Source organism: Ursus americanus, chromosome 2 (assembly GCF_024610735.1).
Source record: "Ursus americanus isolate L20-20 chromosome 2, mUrsAme1.1.p, whole genome shotgun sequence".
NCBI classification, from domain to species: Eukaryota; Metazoa; Chordata; class Mammalia; order Carnivora; family Ursidae; genus Ursus; species Ursus americanus.
In genome coordinates, this window is record NC_142128.1 from 50,263,499 (window position 1) to 50,284,748 (window position 21,250).

At 38.0% G+C, this 21,250-nt stretch overlaps 1 protein-coding gene and 1 long non-coding RNA gene across 3 annotated transcripts in view; one reads left to right on the plus strand and one right to left on the minus strand.

The window, feature by feature from the left end:
• Positions 1-4,465: 4,465 nt before the first annotated feature.
• LOC148110630 (uncharacterized) lies at positions 4,466-19,272 on the minus strand. Its single transcript, XR_015721835.1, has 2 exons — positions 19,136-19,272; positions 4,466-6,640 (listed from the first exon to the last, which is right to left on the minus strand). It is a non-coding gene; the product is annotated as an uncharacterized LOC148110630 (long non-coding RNA).
• A 76-nt stretch (positions 19,273-19,348) lies between these two features.
• Positions 19,349-21,250, plus strand: part of TAF1A (TATA-box binding protein associated factor, RNA polymerase I subunit A) — a 37,756-nt gene continuing 35,854 nt past the window's right edge. For both annotated transcript variants that reach the window (XM_087856162.1, XM_045809655.2), the window contains exons 1-2: positions 19,349-19,462; positions 20,663-20,785. In XM_087856162.1, the coding sequence (XP_087712288.1) occupies positions 20,665-20,785 (121 nt within the window). In that variant the 5' untranslated portion in view covers positions 19,349-19,462; positions 20,663-20,664. The remainder of the gene's footprint in view (positions 19,463-20,662; positions 20,786-21,250) is intronic.

Below are 21,250 nucleotides of genomic sequence, written 5' to 3' on the forward strand. Positions count from 1 at the left end.
TGGGGTCCCTGAAGGAGGGGGGAGACAGAAAATATGTTCGAATAAATAATAAAAAGCGTTCCAGATTTGCTGAAAACTCACAGATCAAGAAGCTCCACAAATCGCAAGCAAAAGAAACATGAAGAAAACAACACCAAGGCGTATTAAATTGCTTAAAACCAGTGATAGTGAGAAATAATGAAATTCATTTAGAGAAAACAGACACACTATGTACAGAGGAGCAAAGATAAAATGACACAGGACTTCTCATCGAAAATGGAAGCAAAAAAACAACAAACAAAAAAACACAAAAAACAACAGTTGTTTCACATATTTAAAGTGCTGGTGAAAAAATGACACTCTGGAGTTATATACCAAGTGAAAATATTTTTCAAAGTAGAGGTGAAGTCTTTTCAACACATGATGCTGGGACACCTGGGTATCCATAGGCAAAAGAATGAAACTGAACCCTACCTTACACCACAAACAGAAATTATTTCAAAAAGGCTCATAGACCTAAATGTAAGAGCTAAAACTATAAAAATCATAGAAGAAAACATAGGGAGAAATCTTGGAGTAGGCAATGATTTCTTAGATATGACATCAAAAGCACAGCAAAGAAAAAATAGATAAATTAGACTTTATTAAACTCAAAACTTCTGTGTTTCAAAGGATATGATCAAAAGAGTTGAAAGATAACCACACAGGGGCACCTGGGTGGCACAGCGGTTAAGCGTCTGCCTTCGGCTCAGGGCGTGATCCCGGCGTTATGGGATCGAGCCCCACATCAGGCTCCTCCACTATGAGCCTGCTTCTTCCTCTCCCACTTACCCTGCTTGTGTTCCCTCTCTCACTGGCTGTCTCTATCTGTGTCAAATAAATAAATAAAATCTTTAAAAAAAAAAAAGATAACCACACAGAAGAGGAAAATATCTGCCATTCATATGAAAAGGGATTTGTACCTAGAATATATGAAGAACTCTTAAAATTCAATAATAAAAAGACATGTAACCTATTTTTTTTTTAAATCCAAGGCAAAGTATTTGAATGGACATTACTCCAGAGAAAATATACAATGGCCAGGAGTGTAAAAATGTACAGCCACCTTGGAAAATAACTTGGCAATTCCTCAAGAGGTTAAACATAGAGTTAACATATAACCAATTAATACCACTCCTAGGTGAATAACCAATAGAAATAAAAACATATATCTGGGTGCCTGAGTGGCTCGGTCAGTTAAATGTCACCCTTCGACTCAGGTCATGATCTTGGAGTCCTGGGATGAGTCCCACATTGGGCTCCCTGCTCAACAGGGAGTTTGCTTTTCTGCCCCTCTCCTGGCTTGTGTGCATGGTCTCTCTCTCACTCCCTCTCTCTCAAATGAGTAAAATCTAAAAAAGAACATATATCCACACAAAACTTTATATACAAATATTCATAGCATCATTACTCATAATAGCCCAAACTGTAAACAACCCAAATGTCCATCAAGTTAATTAATAAATAAAATGTAATATATCAATACAACAGCAATAAAAAAGAAATGGAATATTGATATATGCTAAAACAGAAACGTCCCTTGAAAACATTGTGCTGAGTGAAAAAGCCAGCTACAAAAGACCGTATATCATATGGCTCCATTTATATGAAATGACCAGAATATTTAAATCTATAGAGACAGAAAATAGATTATTGGTTGTCTAGGGCTTAAAGAGATAGGAGTTTTAGACGGAGACAGATAAAGAGTACAGGATTTCTCTCTGGGGGTGATAAAAATGTTCTAAAATTGATTGTGGTAATGCAGAACTTTGTGAACATATGAAAAACCATTGAATTATACATTTCAAATGGATGAATAGTTTAGTTACGTGAATTATACGTCAGTAACACTATTACAAAAAAAAAAAAAAAGATTCCCATCAGAAAAAGGAAATTTCTAAATACGCTAAACAAAGCGAAAAGATGTTGGAATGTATTTTCAGACACAAAAGCTAAAGGAATTCATTACTACCATATCTATGCTGTATGAAATGTTGACGCTCTTTAGGCAGAAAGAAATTACTGGATGGAAATTTGAATCTAACAAAAGAAGAATATAAGAAGTGTACATATGTGGGCAAATATGAAATATATATCTAAAGCACATAAAACAAAATAATGTAAAATACTTTTTTCTTATTTAAAAAATCTCTTTAAAAGATAATTAACCATTTAAAGCAATTAATAACATATTGTGAGGTTCATAACATATGTACAGGTAAAATGTAAGACCACAATTGCATAAAAGCAGAAGAGGAGAATAGAAGTATACTGTTGTAAAGACCTAAAGCTGTAACAGAAGCGATAAAATATCACATGAAGGTATACTGTCACAAGCTAAAGGAGTGTATAAGCTAAAGGCGCTATAGCAATACAAACAACAAAATCACAGAGTTAGAGCTAGTAAGTCAACAGAGGAGATAACACATGCTTAATTAATCCAAAGGGAGATGAAAAAGAGAAAAGGGGGAACATAGAACAGAAGATACAAACAGGAAGAAAAACGTTAAGACCACAAATTTAAACCTAATTGTATCATTAATGACATTAAATGTAAATGGTCTAAAAATTTCTTTAAAAAGCATAGATTTTCAGATTCAATTTTAAAAAGGCAAAACTTGGGGTATCCGGTTGGCTCAGGCAGTTAAGCATCTGACTCTTGATTTTTTTTTTTTAAGATCTTGTTTATTTATTTGACAGAGAGAGACAGCAAGAGAGGGAACACAAGCAGGGGGGACCTGGAGAGGGAGAAGCAGGCTCCTCGCTAGGCAGGCAGCCCGACGTGGGGTCAATCCCAAGATACTGGGATCATGACCTGAGCCAAGGGCAGATGCTCAATGACTGAGGCACCCAGGCGCCCCTCGACTCTTGATTTTGACTTAGGTCATGATCTCAGGGTCGTGAGACTGAGCCCCCTATTGGGCTCTGTGCTCAGAGGGGAGTTTGCGTGACATTCTCTCTCTCCCCCTCACCCTCTGCTCCTCCCTGCTCTCTCAAAAATAATCTTTAAAAAAATAAAAAAGCAAAACTCAACTATATGCTTCCTACAAGAAAACACACTTTAAATAAAAAAGATAAACCAAGCTAACACTAATCAAAAGGAAGCTGGAATAGTCATATTAATATCAGACAAGGTAGATTTCTTTTTTTTAAGTTTTTATTTTAATTCAAGTGTACAATGCAGTGATTCAACAATTCCATACATCATCTGGTGCTCATCACAAGTGCACTCCTTAATCCCCATCATCTTTTAACCCATCCCCTCCAAAACCATCAGTTTGTTCTCTATAATTAAGGCTCTGTTTCTTGATTTCTCTATCTCTTCTTCCCCCCCCCCCTTTAAATAGGCACTTCTCTTCTTCCCCTTTATTTGTTTTGTTTCCAGAGAAAGTAGATTTCACAGCAAAGAATATTTACCAAGGGTAAAGGAAAATATTTCATATTAAATAAATCAATTGATCAAAAGAATATAACAATTTTAAATGTTTATATACCTAATAGAAAATCTTCAAAATAGAGGAAGCAAAAACAGATGGGAGTACTGCACAAATTCACAATTATAGTTAGAAACTTCAATATCCCTTTCTCAATGATTGATAGAACAAGCACATGGAAACTCAATAAGGTTATAGAAGACTTAAATGCCATCAGTTGACTTGACTTAACTGATGTCTATAGAACACTCCACCCAACAACAGCAGGATATACATTCTTTTTTACTATTTACCATGATCATGAAACATAAAACAATACATTTAAAAAATTTCAAAACAGGTGAAGTATGTTTTCTGACCACATGGAATTACATTAGAAATCAATAACCACAACAAAAAAATACCTGGAACAACTCCAAATTTTGGAAATTAAGTAACAAATTTTATTTATTTTTTTTTAAGATTTTATTTATTTATTTGAGAGAGAGAGGGAGAGTGCAAGCCGGGGGAGGGAGAGGGACAAGCAGACTCTGCACTGAGTGCAAAGCCCAACGCGAGGCTTGATCCCAAGACACGAGCCAAAATCAAGAGTCAGACACTTAACTAACTGAGCCACCCAGGCACCCCTAAGTAACAAACTTTTAAATAACCCGTGAGCCAAAGAAGAAATCAAATGGGAAATTAGGAAGTATTTCACAGTGAATGAAAGTGAAAACACAACATGTCAAAATTTGTGGGATACCATGAAAGTTCTTTAGAGGGAAACTTATAGTCTGAATGTCTACATTAGGAAATCAGAAAAGTTTCTAATCAACAACTTCAGCTTCTACCTTAAGAAACTAGAAAAAGAAGAGCAAATTAAAACCCAAGCAGAAGAAAGGAAATAATAAAGATAAGATCAGGAATCAAAAAAATAGAAAACAAAAAGAAAATAGAGAAAATCAATTAAATCAAAAGTTTATTCTCTGAATCTAAATAAAACTTATAAATCTCTAGTCAGACTGAGTAGGAAGAAAAAAAAAAAAAGAGATGACAGTAATTATCAATACCAGAAATGATAGAGGACATCCCTGTAGATACTACAGACATTAAAAGAATATCAAGGGAGGGGCACCTGGGTGGTTCAGTTGGTTAAGCATCTGCCTTCTCCTCAGGTCATGATTCCAGCGTCCTGGGATAGAGCCCCACATCAGGCTCCCTGCTCCGTGGGGAGCCTGCTTCTCCCTCTGCTTCTGCCTCCCTCCCACTCTCTTATAAATAAATAAATAAATAAATAAATAAATAAATAAATAAATAAATAAATAAATATCAAGGGAATATTATGAACAACTTTATGATAATAAATGATACAACTAGGATGAAATAGACAAAGTCCATTCATCTGAACCCTTACCATATAACATACAAAAATCGACAGGTAATACATCATAGACCTAAATGTAAGACTAAAGCTATAAAACTTCTAGAAGAAAACAAAGTTTTCCTATGTTCCCATGTTTCCTATGTTCTTGACCTTGGGTTTGGCAAATTTCTAAATACACATAAAAAACATAAACTCTAAAAAAAAATAAATCAATAAATTCGATTTCATCAAAACAAAAACTTTTGCTCTCACTTTTATATTCACTGTTATGAAAATGGAAAGGTAAGCTGCAGACTAGGAGAAAATTTTGCAAAACATACATCCGAAAGAATTAAACCTAGATATATACATACTCTTAAAACTTATAAATAAGAAGACAACCCAATTTCAAAAAAGTGGGCAAAAGATTTAAATAAACACTTCACTTTAGAAGATACACACATGGAAAACATGTATATGAAAAGATATTCAACATCATTAATCATTAGGAAAATGCCAATCAAAACCACAATGAATATCATTGCATATCCACTAGAATTACTAAAATGGATGGATTAATCATACAAGTGTTGACAAAGATGAGGACAATTGGATTTCTCATGACACTGCTGGTTATAATTGTCAATTGGGCAGTTTCTTTAAAAATTAAACCATTATCTACCATATGAGCCCAGTTTTTTTCACTCCTGGGTATTTACTCAAGAGGAATAAAAGTTATTTCCTCACTAAGACTTGTTAACAAATGTTCATAATAGCTTCATTTGTAAGAGTAAAAACAAACAAACCAAAAACCCAGGTGTCCATCGACAGATACATAGGTATTAAATTTTGGAATATTGTTCATCAATAAGGAGCTATTGGGGTGCCTGGGTGGCTCAGTCAATTAAGCAGTCAACTCCTGATTTTGGCTCAGGTCATGATCTCAGGGTTCTGCAATCCAGCCTGATGTCAGGCTCCATGCTCAGTGAGGAGTCTGCTTGGGATTCTCCCTTTCCCTCTGACCACCCCCCCTCCCTTGCACCCATGCTCTCTCTCTAAATAAATAAAATCTTAAAAAAAAAATAATAAGGAGCTATTGATAATAGCAATGGCAAGGAGATTCTGAGTGAAATAAACCACACCAAAAAAAATACATACTTATAATTCCTTTTACATAAAATACTAGAAAATTCAAACTAATCTATAATGATAATTATTGCTTGGTAACAGGACAGCGTGGCAAGGAACACAAAGAAATTTGAGGATGATGGTCTCAGGTGTATATGCATATGTCAGAGCTCAGAAAACTATATAATTTATTATTTTTAAATTTTTTTATTATATTATGTCACCATAGAAAACTATATAATTTAAATACTTACATACAATTTATTTATTTATTTTGAAATAGCATTTATATCTCAATAAAGTTGTCAAAACATTATATGGAGAAAAGTACTTTGTAATAATTGAAAGAAAGAGATAAAATATGGTTATCCTTAAAGGTAACTGTAGAGTCATAAACCAGGTAAATCCTAGTAAAGATCTTAGTTAAACATGAAAACACCATGATTGGTTACAATATAGTGAGTTAGAAGAGCAACAAACATTTTTGTTTTACTCTGTCAGGTCAGCCTGCACAGTATCATTTCCCTCTGGGCACCCTGAGATCTTCTCTCTTCCCAGATTTCTGACTTCTTTTGTGTCCAGTGTCACCCATTGTGGTCAGTGTCTAGAAGATAGGTCCACTTGTTATACCTGTGCCCAAGGAGGCCCAATCTTGTCTCCTACCCTCAAGGGTGCAGGAGGACTCTGGATCCTATTATATGCTTCAGAGTGGAAACTCCTAAAAGATAAACAAATCTCTCTTGTTAATGCCAGTCACTTTTCTTTTTAAGTATGGGGTGGGGGATGGGAGGCAGACACAGAACCCAGCCACATAATAAGTGCTAAGATGAAAACACATTTTCACATTCAAAACAGGTACAAATTCTAAGCACCAAAGAATTAAAAGAAGGAGGATAGTAAATGATAGTGGTGGAATTTGAGTTAGGTCTTGGTGAGTAGGTAAGAGAAAAGGAAAGGGCATGTGAAGAAAGTGACATAAGAGAAAAGAAAGCAGAATGTTTAAAGGACAGTAAGGGGATCTAATCGACCAGAGTGAAATGATCCTAGTAAAGAGTAGTGGAAGATAAATTCAGGCAGCTAGAGGAGGTCAGATTAAACAAGCCCTTGAAAATCAAGCACAAGAATTTAGACTTAATAGAGTTAAGAAACAGAAAGCTACCATACTTTAAATAAAGTGATCATATAACTGAAGTAGAATTTAAGCAAATATCCTGTTCTTTTTTTTTAATGTTTTTTTATTATGTTAGTCACCATACAGTAGATCCCCGGTTTCTGATGTAAAGTTCGATGATTCATTAGTTGCATATAACACCCAGTGCACCATGCAATACGTGCCCTCCTTACTACCCATCACCAGCCTATCCCATTCCCCAACCCCCCTCCCCTCTGAGGCCCTCAGTTTGTTTCTCATAGTCCATAGTCTCTCATGCTTCATTCCCCCTTCTGATTACCCCCTCTTTCAAATATCCTGTTCTGAAAGCCAAGGAGGATAGAGTTCTGTGTTGGGCATGGCCAGTAGGGTTTAATTCTTCCCCACAATCAGAAGCCATGTCAGTCATGTCAAAGGGTATGTTATACCGGGAGTGAGTCATATACAAGCCAATTATATCTATCAGCATGTACTATTTGTCTAGTCCCGACAAATATTATCCTGCTTTCTATTGTATGAAGAGAGAAACTCAAACATCTGAAATCGCCACTAGTATATAGACTTATAAGTTCCTGTTTCCGGTTCTGCCTAATTTACCCTGGCACCATTTCCAAAGAAGTCAAATATTTGATGTTTTGAAACACATATAGAATAGATTCCAGGGTGGGGCCTATACAACCCATTTCTACCATGTAGACTGTTTGGCTTTGTCCATTTAGTTTTCAGATATGAATTACTTCCTTGCTAAGGCAACAGCAGATGCAAGGGAAGTAATCAAAAGTTCTAACCTAGGGGCGCCTGGGTGGCACAGCGGTTAAGCGTCTGCCTTCGGCTCAGGGCGTGATCCCGGCGTTGTGGGATCGAGCCTCACATCAGGCTCCTCCTCTGTGAGCCTGCTTCTTCCTCTCCCACTCCCCCTGCTTGTGTTCCCTCTCTCGCTGGCTGTCTCTATCTCTGTCGAATAAATACATAAAATCTTAACAAAAAAAAATTTACAAAAGTTCTAACCTAGGTAAGAGAGGTCCAATCGTGTGACCCTAGGTAAGTCATCAATTTTTCTGAGTCTTAGATTCTTCACCTAAAAAACTGGGGCTGATGTTAAACCCATAGTGTTTCTTTAAGAAGCAAATGAGATAATATATGAAAAGGTGGCCCCTTGTTGTTGTTTAAATAATTAAACAGCAACCTATCTGGTTCTCAGCCAACAGAGATGGTTAATGGTACAACAAGAGCCTCCGTAAATCAATGACAGTCACAAAGGAGACCTTTTTTGATACTGCCTTCCCTAGAAACTCCACTTCTTGGTAAAAATCAGCAGGGCAGGTAGGCCTCCCAAGCTGTGCTTGGCAGGTCAAAAGCGCCTCCTGGAGGAGACCTTAAAAACTGAGAGGGAGAAAATACATTCTTTGGGATAACATACAATCCCAGCAGACCTGTTACAGATCACACATTAAGACAAAGCAAACCTCCTGAATTGTCAGCATTTTAAATAATACATGCAGTATAAAATTAGGGACAGGAACATAAATACCATTATGAAGACTATTCAAGTGTGAATACTGTGCAATTGCATACAGAAGGGGTAAGAGTTGCCTGCAATTATGAAAGCTCATTCCATTTAAATCTACACAGGATATGAAATGGTATGGAATACATAAAAGGATGAACAATTGACATTAAACCAGGGTGACTAAATAGAGAATCTAAACATAATCTGATATTTCCCTTATGTCTCATGAATTCTCTAGAATATGCTGTCCAGTAGCAATATGATGCCAGCTACAACTATAATTTAAAATTTCTGTAAGTCACATTAGAAAGGCAAAGCAGGGGTGCCTGGGTGGCACAGCGGTTAAGCGTCTGCCTTCGGCTCAGGGCGTGATCCCGGCGTTATGGGATCGAGCCCCACATCAGGCTCCTCCACTATGAGCCTGCTTCTTCCTCTCCCACTCCCCCTACTTGTGTTCCCTCTCTCGCTGGCTGTCTCTATCTCTGTCGAATAAATAAAATCTTTAAAAAAAAAAAAAAAGAAAGGCAAAGCAAAACAGATGAAATCAATTTTAATAATACATTTCATTTAAACCAGTATATCTAAATGATTATCATTTTAATTTGTAATCAATATAAAAATTGAGACATTTTACATTTTTATTTCATATGAAATCTTTGAAATCTGCTATTTTATACTTACAGCACATCTCAATTCAGACTAGGTACATTTAAAGACAGACATATCTAGAAAGCAGGGATTAAAAATTAACATTAGATCCATAGCATATAATTGTACATAATTTTGCATATAACTTAAAAGCAAAGCTTAAAATTCCGTTACAGGATATAAAATATTATTGACCAAGCTCTTTTGGAACTTCCGCAGAAAGAGAAAGAATGATGGTGGTTATCTCAAATCCCCCAATATTTTATTTGTTTGCAGAGGTTGAGATTTTTGTTGGAATATCTAAGAATTTCATTGCTTCTTCAGATGAATCTGAAATCTTTAATGAAAAGCATAAACTATGATCATCATCAAGCTCCTACACTAGTCATGCTTTTTATCATTTATTTTTTAAAAAGACTTATTTATTTGAGAGAGAGAGAGAAAGAACATGAGTGGGGGGAGAGGGAGAGAGAGAATCTCAAGCAGACTCCCCACTGAGTATGGAGCTGGATCTCACAAGCCATGAGATCATGATTTGAGCCAAAATCATGAGTCCGACTTGAGCCATCCAGGTGCCCCTTTATTATTTATTTCTTATAATTATCTTAAACACGTTAACCGTTCTTGACAAACATAAAGAAACCAAGAATGACATTTATATGGATAATATAACAATGAGACTGCACAAGAGCCCTTATCTCTTCATGTTAAATTGTAGAAAAACACAATTATGGATAAATAAGGGATGAGCATGATACTAGTTTAGGCAATGTTTCTTGCTAGACTCTATTGGCATTTTAGGTGGGACAGTCCAACCAGTTGCAGGATATACAACAGCCTTGGTTCTAGCCATGAAATTTCAGTAGCATTTTTAGTCTTGGCAACAGAATAAAAATTGCCCCCATGCACTCCCAAGCTCCCCTTGGTGAGAATGGTACCACCCTCCTAGTTGAGATGCACTGCTTAGGACTTTTGTTAAAATCTGATCGGTTAAAAAGCACCCATGTTTGGGGCACCTGGCTGGCTCAATGGGTGGAGTATGTGACTCTTGATCTTGAGGTTGTGAGTTTGAGCTCCACATTGGATGTAGAGTTGACTTAAAAATAAAATCTTTAAGAAAAATCCACCCATGTTTATAAATATTCTATAGTCTGTATTTGGTAGTTTCTCTCATCAGCTAAAAGAAAGATTATAACATCAACCGGAAAAAAAAGAGTCCCTAGAGATCCAAGTGACTTTGCTTTACAGTTTGTTTGTTTGTTTATCATTACAGCTAACACCACCTCAATGGACATCTCACATTTATGAATTTGTATTTTTCTTCTTCCAAGAAGGGTTGTATATTGTTCTATTTCCACCTTCTCACATTTGTTCCCTCTTCTACACTGTCTTCTCTTAAATTTAGATCTGAATAAATTATACTGTTTTTTCTTTGTGTTAATAATCAAATCATGCGCACATTTTGAATTATTTGGAATGGATGTGTAGAAGGTTTTTTCTTAATGAAAGAACATGGTATTTTTCTTCTTCTTTTTAAGACTGTATTTAGTTATTTTTGAGAGAGAGAGAGTGCATGAACTGGGGGGAGGGGCAGAGGGAGAAAGAGAGAGGGGAAGCAGACTCCCCAGTGAGTGTGAAGCCTGACTCAGGGGCTCAATCCCAGGATGTGAGATCATGACCTGAGCCAAAACCAAGAGCCAAAACCAAAACACTTAACCAGCTGAGCTACCTAGGTGCCCTATAAACATGTTTCTTAATTAAAACGTAGGGGAATGTAGGTTGAGATGCTGCATGTAGATGTATTAGGATAGTAATTGTAATCAACGTATATCATCTTCATGATGGCTGATCTCATTTACTCAATTATAATCAAGTGCAGATCTCATACTCAAAGCTATGAGTAAAATATATGGTCAGTTCAGTCTGATTGCCTTGCAAGTTTTGGCCAGTTTATTTTTCAGAGACCTATTTTGAAATGTACTTTTTAAGTTGATTTTGGACTCCATCAACAATGAAATTGTTGTTCAATCTGTGAGACATTACAATACAAGGTTTCCATGTAATTTGGCCTAAGTGGGTATCTATCACTATGATGGACAAGGATATAAGGAATGTAGTATTTTTACTTTGAATCAGATAGAGTAACTTGCATTAGACTTGCCTTTCCGCCACAAAAGAGTATAAAACTAGACAAACTACTTAGAGCAAATATTTTCAGGCATTGATAAATAAGCAGCACATGACTGTCATACTTGAGAACAAAACACACGTAATTAGGGAGGTGAAACTCAAGTAAAGTAGTGGTCTTCCTGAGATGAGGATAAAGTTATCAGAGGTCGAAGTTACTGAAATGGCTGTAATTTTGTGGGTTAGAACACCTGAGCTGTGGTGTGTGTGTGTGTGTGTGTGTGCATGCATGCATGCATGCCATATATGTGTGTTGGGGTGGAGGGACACAAATGTGCCAGACAAGTTTGCCTGCTGCCGGAGGAAGGCTGAAAAGTGATGCTAAAAATCCTGCAGTGCTAGGAGACATTGGCTTTCCAGCCCAACCCAAGAGCAGCAACTTCACTAATACTTTGGGCATTTAATTGAGAATCCAGAATCAAGCCCTAAGAGAGAACCATGCAAAAAAGTAAGAGGCACATGCTAGGGCCAAGTATAAAACCAAAATGGACACATGCTGCTAATAATTGTACCAAGGCTAACATAACAAAACGACCCACCAGTAATTAATTTGTGTGGTGCACAGATGTAATACCCTTTAAAGGAAGACAACATAATCCAGGCTCCCTGTAATGTATTATCTACAATTATCTAACATACAATTATTTATTATCAAATGTACAAAGAGATAGGAAAATATGAACCATAAGAGAGAAGTAGTGTATAAAAAATTTATGTGAGATGACCCAGATTTGGGGATTAGGAAAAAAAATTAAATAACATTCATAAATATTTTCAAGGACTTAAAGGAAGATATAGTTGTAATGAATGAACAGATAAGGGTGTCAGCATATAACTGAAAATTTTAAAGAAAAAAAAAATTTCGAGAACTGAGAAATACAGTAATTAAAATGGAAAAATTCACTAAATGGGCTTATCAGCAGATTGAATACTGTAAAAACAACAAAAAGTTAGTTGGAAGACAGATTAGTAGAAATCATCTGGTTTAAAGATCAAAAGAAAAAAATGAACAAAGACTCAGTAACCTATCAACATCAAGCGAACTAATATACATATAATTAGAATCTCAGAAGGAGAGCAGAGGGATAATTGCATGTAAAGAAAATACTTGAGGCAATAATGGCTGAAAATAATTCAGTGAAAAAAATGTATACATGTAGGAAATTCAGTGAATATCAAGGAGAATATAGAGAACAAAAACAAAATGCATACTTAGATACAGTATAGTCAAACTGAAAAACAAACAGGGAAGAAAAGTCCTGAAGGCAGCCAGAGAAAAGTGATATATTACACGTGAGCAAAAATGATAAAAATGGTAGCTGACTTCTCATCAGAAACTAGAGATCAAAAGAAAGGTGCCTGGCTGGCTCAGTTGGTAGAGCATGTGACTCGATCTCAGGGCTATGAGTTTGAGCCCGACATTGGGGGTAGAGTTTACTTTAAAGAGAGAGAGAGAGGGAGATCAAAAGACAATGGAAGGGCTTAAAGTACTAGAAGACAAAAATTGCCAATTCAGAATTTTATATCCAGAAAAAAATATCCTTTAAAACTGAAGGCACAACAGACATATTTAGGTAAATGAAAACAAAATTCAACAGCAATAGACCTGTACCATAAGCAATGCTAAAAATTTTTCTTCAGGATTAAAGATGATGACATACCCGATGGAAACTGAGATATGTAATGTTTTAATTTCCTTTACTGTGTATTTAGTGGTTTAAAATGATAATCATTTATTATTTCTCCCTATTCTGTGCCTTAGCTAGACTTAACTGGGTCATTCTTCAGATATGGGTGTTATTGGCTTAGGTCACTCATGTGGCTGCATTCGGATGGGAAGTTGGCTAGGGCTGAAACTTCCAAAATAGTTTCATTCACATGTCTGGAGACTCAAATGTGGTGGCTCAAATGGCTGGGATAGGTCTTTTTCTTTCTAAATGTTTTTTGTTATTCAGTAATCTAGCCCAAACTTATTTACTTGCTGCCTGGATTTCTAGAAGATAAAAGTAGAAAATGCAAGGCTTCTGGGGCGCCTGCGTGGCACAGCGGTTGGGCATCTGCCTTCAGCTCAGGGCGTGATCCCGGCGATCTAGGATCAAGCCCCACATCGGGCTCTTCCGCTGTGAGCCTGCTTCTTCCTCTCCCACTCCCCCTGCTTGTGTTCCCTCTCTCACTGGCTGTCTCTATCTCTGTCGAATAAATAAATAAAATCTTAAAAAAAAAAAAAGAAAATGCAAGGCTTCTTAAGGTCTGTATCTAGAACTGGCATGACATCACTTTTGGCATATTTAGTTCATCAAAGCAAGTCAAAAGACCCACCCAGATTCAAGGGATGGAGAAATAGACTCCAGCTCTTTTTTTTTTTTTTTAAGAGAGGGAGGGGGGAGGAACAGGAGAGGAAGAGAGAATCTTTTTTTTTTTTTCTTTAATTTTATTTATTTATGTGACAGAGAGACAGCCAGTGAGAGAGGGAACACAAGCAGGGGGAGTGGGAGAGGAAGAAGCAGGCTCCCAGCGGAGAAGCCCGACGTGGGACTCGATCCCAGAACGCCGGGATCACGCCCTGAGCCGAAGGCAGATGCTTAATGACTGCGCCACCCAGGCGCCCCAGGAAGAGAGAATCTTAAGCAGACTCCACACCCAGTGTGGAGCCCAATGCAGGACTCCCTCGCACAACACTGAGATAACGACCTAAGCTGAAATCAAGAGTCAGACAATTAACTGAGCCACCCAGGTGCACCTAGACTCTACCTCTTTTTTTCTTAAGTATGTATTTTTTAAAAAGATTTACTTATTTGTTTGAGGGAGAGAGAGAGAGAAAGAGAGAGAGAGAGCGAGCATTGCGGGGGGAGGGGCAGAGAGAGAGGGAGAGAGCCCAATGCAGGCCTTAATCTCACGACCCTGAGATCATGACCTGAGCCGAAACCAAGAGTTGGATGTTTAACCGACCGTACCACCCAGGTACCTCTAGATTCTACCTCTTAATGGGAGAAGCAACATGTATATGCAGGCAGGAATGGGAAGAATTTCTGGCAGCTATTTGAAGATAATCTATTAGAAGAAATGAAAGCACTGAAAATAGCAAACATAGGTAAATATAAAAGGCAAAATATATGTTTCTTCTCTTAATTTCTTTAAAGTACATATGACTGTTTAAAGCAAAAATTATAATGAATGTAGATGTAACAGAACAAAACACAAAGGACTTAAGGGTGGTGGTAAATAGAACTGCACAAAGTAAGGCTCCTTTATTTTATGTGAAGTATCACAATTTTAGTTCCAAGTAGATTGATAATTTAAGAATGCATATCATAATTCCTAAAAATATTGCTAAAACAATAATGCAAAAAGATATAGTTAAAAGCCAACAGAGGAATTCAAATGGAATACTAAAGTATTTGATTTATCAAAAAAATCGGCAGTAAGTGAAGAAAAGAGCAGAGGAACACAAAACTAATGGGACAAATTGGAAACAAATATCAAAATGATAGACTTAAATTCAACAATATAAATTATTACAATTAATATAAGTGGATAAAACATACCAATTAAAAGATGGAGATTGCTACATTGCATTAAAAACAACAAGATCCAACTAATTACTGTCTACAAGGGAATCACATTAAAAAACACACACGTAAGTTGAAAGCAGAAAGGCGGAAAAACATAGAACAAAGAAACAGTAAGCTAAGAAAGCTGCAGTGACAGTATTAATATAAGAAATTTCATTTAAGGATAAGAAGAGCTATCAGAGACAAAGACAATTTTTCATAATGATAAAATGGTTATTTTATCAAGAAGACATAAGAGCCATCAACGTTAATGTGCTCAATATCAAAACTTCAAAATATGTAAAGAAAAAACTGACAAAACTAAAGGAAGACATGAATCCAGTGTATGCAATTTTAACTCCCCTATCTCAGTAACTGATAGTGGCACTGTATGAGAAGTCAGTGACGATATAGAAGATCTGAACAAAACCATCAACTACCTTAACCTCATTGACATTGATAGAATATACAATGCTGAACAATGGGAGAACACATGCTTTTTCACTGCCCATGGAACATTTACCGAGACAGATCATATTGGAGGGATAAAATAAGTCTCAACAATTTTTACAATATTGACATCTGACAAAGTTTGTTTTCTGATCACAGCATAAATAAATTGGTAATCTCTAACTAGACTGAGGAAGAAAAGAAAGATGGAAGATGCAAATGATCATATCAGTGTTTCGGATATCTCTTGGTGCATAACAAACTACTCCAGAATTCAGTGGCTTAAAACAACCACCATTTCATTGCTCGCATTTTGTGAGTCAGGAATTTGCAGTTTGGTGAGAATAGCTCAGTCCTCCTTCATGTGTTGTCAACTAGACTCACTCATGCAGTTGCATTCAGCAGCTGACTGATCTGGGTCTCAAGGCCTGGGAAAGGCTGCCTCATATGTATGGAACTAAGATGCAGACTGTTGGCTTCATGTGGCCTCTCTCCATGTGGTATTTCATCCTTCAGGAACTCTTTCTTCATGTGGCCTTTCTCTCCAGTAAGATTACTTGAACTTCTTTGAGTATCTCAGGGCATCAAATGGGCAAAAAAATGAAGCCATGCCTTTGATGACATACTTTTTTGGTTTTTTTGTTTTTGTTTTTTTCCTCAATTCTAAGCCTGGGGTGGGATCCTGGTCTATGTATTTTAGGGAGTTTGTAGTTAGATAATATTTTTCTCTATATTACTATGTAAGCTGTCTTTGTTTTATGTTTTCATTTTTGCTACACTCCTTTTTTATCTGGTTCAATTATCAGCTGTGATATAGTATAGACTATTTATGATGATGTCTTTCCAACTGTTTGGTTGTCTAAAGCTTGTTCTTTACTAGATTGCAGGGAATAAGATAAAGTGTTCATGGGAATCACTGAAGGGTTCATGGAAACAATATTCTCTAAATAATAAAAAATGTTACTATTATATTAAGTTGCTCTTTAGCACAATGTAATTGTAAGGACATCTTTTTGTTTCTTAGAATATGTTTTCTTCTAGGGGTGCCTGGGTGGCTCAGTCGGTTAAGTGTTTTCGGCTCAGGTCATGATCTCAGAGTCCTGGGATCAAGCCCCAAGTCGGGCTCTGCTCAGTGGGGAGTCTGCTTCTCCCTCTCACTCTCCCTCTGGGCTCTCTCTCCTTTTAATAAATAAACAAAAATCTTTAAATAAAAAAAAAAAGAATATGTTTTCTTCTAGATTGGAGTCTAGAGCCTTCTGCATGCTTTATGTTTGCATTTTTTGTCACGTTATTTCTTTTTTTAATCTTGTTCATGCTATTGGATGAGATATAGTACAACTGTTTTCATTTTACTGCTTTCACCCACCACATTTTCTACCAGAATTGTACTATGGGAAAGGGTACGGGTAGGTAGAGCATATAAAGATTAATTCCTGGAGTGCCTGGGTGGCTGAATCAGTTAAGTGTTCGACTCTTGATTTCGGCTCAGGTCATTATCTCAGAGTTGTGGGACTGTAGAGCCCTGCATTGGGATCTGCTATCAGCAGGGAATCTGCTTGAGAGTCTCTCTCTTCCTCTCCCTCTGCTCCCCCCTCACGTGCACACTCCCGCTCTCTCTCTAAAATAAATACATCTTTAAAAAAAAGATTCATCCTTAACTTTCTTTTTTTGTTTTGTTTTGTTTTCATTCATTTGACAGCGAGACAGCCTGCGAGAGAGGGAACACAAGCAGGGGGAGTGGGAGAGGAAGAAGCAGGCTTCCAGCGGAGGAGCCTGATGTGGGGCTTGAACCCAGATCGCTGGGATCACGCCCTGAGCCGAAGGCAGACGCTTAATGACTGTGCTACCCAGGCGCCCCTTAACTTTCTTTTTTCTACAGTTACCTCAAGTTGTCTGAGAATGTTAAGGTAAATAAAAAATTTTTCTCTATTTTTGTGAGAGCGTAGATTTGTAGCTTTACAAAATCAGTTCCGGGTTGGTTTGAGTGAAATTATACCCTGTGAAATTCAAGAAAGGAAACCTCTTTTAGATGGAGCTGGGAGGCCAGAAAGGGGAGCTCTCAGGCCCTACCACTCATTGCAACCCTTTGCAGATCCAACAGGAAGAGATGATCTTGCATTCCCAATAGGAAGAAACCCTTTCACTATCCCAGTAGGAAAAAGGATGATTTTCTCCTTGCCCAGTAAGCCCCAGTAAATGAAAAACCGTCACAACTCAGCCAATGAAAAGCTACTACACTTCAAAGCCCCAGTTTAGTCCAATGTTTTTGTTGTTGTTGTTGTTGTTTATAACAGCTCCTCCCAACTCTCCCCTTTGCTATATAGAAGAGTGGTCCTCTCCTTTGTTCTCTGGACTTGCCTATGGCTTTTGCTATAGCTCTTGTTCCAAATTGCAATTCTTCTGCTATTCCTGAATTACACATTTTGCTGGTTAAAATAATAAGCTGTTTTACTTTCAAGGTCAACAAGCTCATGGCAAAGGAAGAAATGTAGCCAGATCAAGCCTCTAGACTAGAAGATGATGGCCATGTTATTTCGTTTGTGTGCCTTGCTGGACCACATCATCATTTAGATCAGCCTTGCTGTAGAACACAGGCTTGAGTGAGGGAAATGGTTTACAAGGAACAGCCATCCCACTGTGGGGCTCAAACTCACCACCCTGAGATCAAGAGTCAAACGCTCCACCAGCTGAGCCAGCCAGGTGCCCCTGGAGCTTTCTTGCAAGCTCATAGCTACTGCATGGTGTTCATGAGGAAAACGCAGAATCAAGTTTTTCAGGCATTTTAAGGAATTCCTGTAGAGGGGCGCCTGGGTGGCGCAGTCGTTAAGCGTCTGCCTTCGGCTCAGGGCGTGATCCCAGCGTTCTGGGATCGAGCCCCCATCAGGCTAGTCCGCTAGGAGCCTGCTTCCTCCTCTCCCACTCCCCCTGCTTGTGTTCCCTCTCTGCTGGCTGTCCCTGTCAAATAAATAAATAAAATCTTAAAAAAAAAAAAAAAAGGAATTCCTGTAGAAATTCTTACTACGTCCTTTAATCAATTCCACAATACTCTGATTCTGTTCAAATGGTTCACTTTCAGCGTAGGGAAAACCCAAAGATTCTTGTGGAGCCTATGCCATTATTCGTGCAGCCTTAGGTATGAACAAAATCTTTGTAATGACTTTAAAGCTACCTCCTTTTAACTTTTACTCCTTAGTTCTAGTTCTTTTCTCTGACCCAATGGAAAAATGGTCTGACCCTTCTTTAACAGACCAAACCTCCAAAATGTGGAGATACATACTGTGTTCCCATGAGTCTCTGCTTCTTCAGGGGCATCTTCCCCAGAACTCCTGAACTTTCCCTCATTTCACATTTAACCATCTTACTTTTGACCCCTCTTCCGTGTAAGTTCATCAGTGTTCCTCATGAAAAGTGACCCCAGATGTGTCCCCAGAGCCATCTCCGTTGCGAGGGAAAAAGACATTCTTGCCCACATTTTTTGGGGGGTGGGGCGGGGTGGGTGTGTGTCAAATCCCTTAAATTCAAAGCTAAAACTTTAATCAAAGAGAAAAAAAGATTTCCAGGAAGCAATTCAGAGGTTAAGCTGATTTATCTTGGTCAGGACCACCAGCCACGCCTCTGAGGCTGGCGCCGTGCGCCCTTGAGCCAAGCACAAATTTTAAGGTCCGGGTACACTGCATTATTAGGGTAAAGTGACATTCTGCTTTTTTGACCGCTCACCTCAACCAGCCTCTTCTCAGTCTCCAGTTGCATTTAAAGTCTCGCATTTTCCCACTGGGACAGACTAAGGCGTAAGATCAGGACCAACCCAAAGGGAGGGCAGCGGCCCGCGGTCGCTTCCGGGTCGAGCATGGATGGCGACGCCTCCGCCGCGGAAGGAGGAGTTAGGGGCGGAGCCGCGTCTGCGTGCCGCCTGAAAGAGCAGGCGGGCTTTGCGCATGTTCACACGAAGCCGTCTCTAACTCCGCTTCCGGTGCCGCTTGCTCACGCTGTTCCCCAGTTGAGAGGCTGCATTTATAGCTGCAGGAAAGATTGGGCGTTAGGCAGGTAAGTGCCGCTTTATCTGTTCATCAGTCATTGCCACCGTTCAAAGTAGAACCGGAAGGACTGTGCTAGGATTCACCCATGTTCTGCTGATATTTTCTCCTGATGTTCTGAAACCTTTATTTCTGAGAACGAGGCGGAAGGGGTGAAGAAGCTATGGTGGTTACCGTGGCAACTGACCGGCACCAACTTAGTTTTTGAGAATTTGGGAAGGGAGAGCTTCTTCTTGTAAGGGCTCGTTAAAGTACTTGTGCGTCGGATGCAAATTTAGGTGTTACTTCAAACCCATGCTCCTAAACCACAGAATGTGATTTTAAAGGGTGTACTCCGGCTGTAATATGGAGGAGCAGAATTTGAGGCGGGATAACTAGTTGGAAAGCTAATTTAGTGATGGAGACACAGTTTGAAGATGTCCTAAACTAGGGTAATGGTGTAGGACTGCGGAGAAGAGGGAAAATCGGAGAAATTCCGGCAGGTAGTATCAGCAGGACCTAAAAATCAGTTGGATTATTAGGGAAAGAGGGACAGGAGCCCTGAGCAACTTGAGGATTAAGTCCACACTTAGCTGGGTGTATGGCTCTCCTAGATTCTTTTCCCGTCATTGGTTTTGTCTTGCGACCCCCTCCTCGACGCGGACCCAAGACTCTATTCATGCCAAAGAGTTTGATATTCTAGTTCCTAGAATATTGTCTTCATCTTTCTTATGATGTTGGGTCAGGTTATATAATTTAATTAAGCCCCTCAGTTTTTTTCAACATGAAAATGGAAGAAAATAATAGTACTTTCCTCAGGATTTTTATAAGGATTAAATGAGATAATTTATATGCTTGTTGTATAGGAAAGGACCTATATGTATTAACTCCTACTCCTAGTATCGTGCTTGTATTGTTTTATTATTATATGTCATTTTGCTATTTCTTCCTCTAGACTTGAGTTGTGTGTGTGTTTTTAAATTAAGGAGCAGTATCTTCTCTATCTTTGTATGTTCTTGTAACATAGGAGTAAAGATTAAAAATTTTTTTTGAACGGATCATATTATTTTGGCTGTTGCTGACATAATTTTATTTCTTAACTTTAAAGGAGGTACCTGGTAGAATTAATTTCACTGATCAAATGATAAAAAGATGGCAGTTTTTCTGTATAACTAAGAAGGCTGTGAAATAAGATGTACAGAAAGTAACTGATATTCTCAATTTGGAACAGGTATGAGTGATTTCAGTGAAGAATTGATAAGGTCCAAGACAGAGGATGACAAGGAGGAATCATGTGTATTCTCTGGTACAGGAATGTCTTTTCCTTGGCTCCAAAAGCATATAGGGACTGTGGGTAAGTAAAATAACACATAGCCATTTTATCTTTAATGCAAGGAGATGATAAGACTCAATATGGATACAAAGTGAATAACCAAGCTGGTTTATTCAGTTTTCAAGATGGGACTATACGAGGGTCTTTGAGGCTGTAAGCAAAAAAATCATAAAAAGAATAGTTCTTTTTTTCTACTTTTCCTTTGAACTAATAACAGTCTGTATCATGGTAGATATACTTTTTTTTTCTCTAGCAATACTTACTAGGTACTTATATGCCTAGCATTGGCTAAATATTAGAGATACATAGATGAAGAAAATTTGGCCATTGAGGAGTACATATGTAGGAAGTGTTTTTAAGAAATTTCTGTTGAGGAGCGCCTGGGTGGCTCAGTCGTTAAGCGACTGCCTTCGGCTCAGGGCGTGATCCCAGCATTCTGGGATCAAGCCCCACATCGGGCTCCTCTGCTGGGAGCCTGCTTCTTCC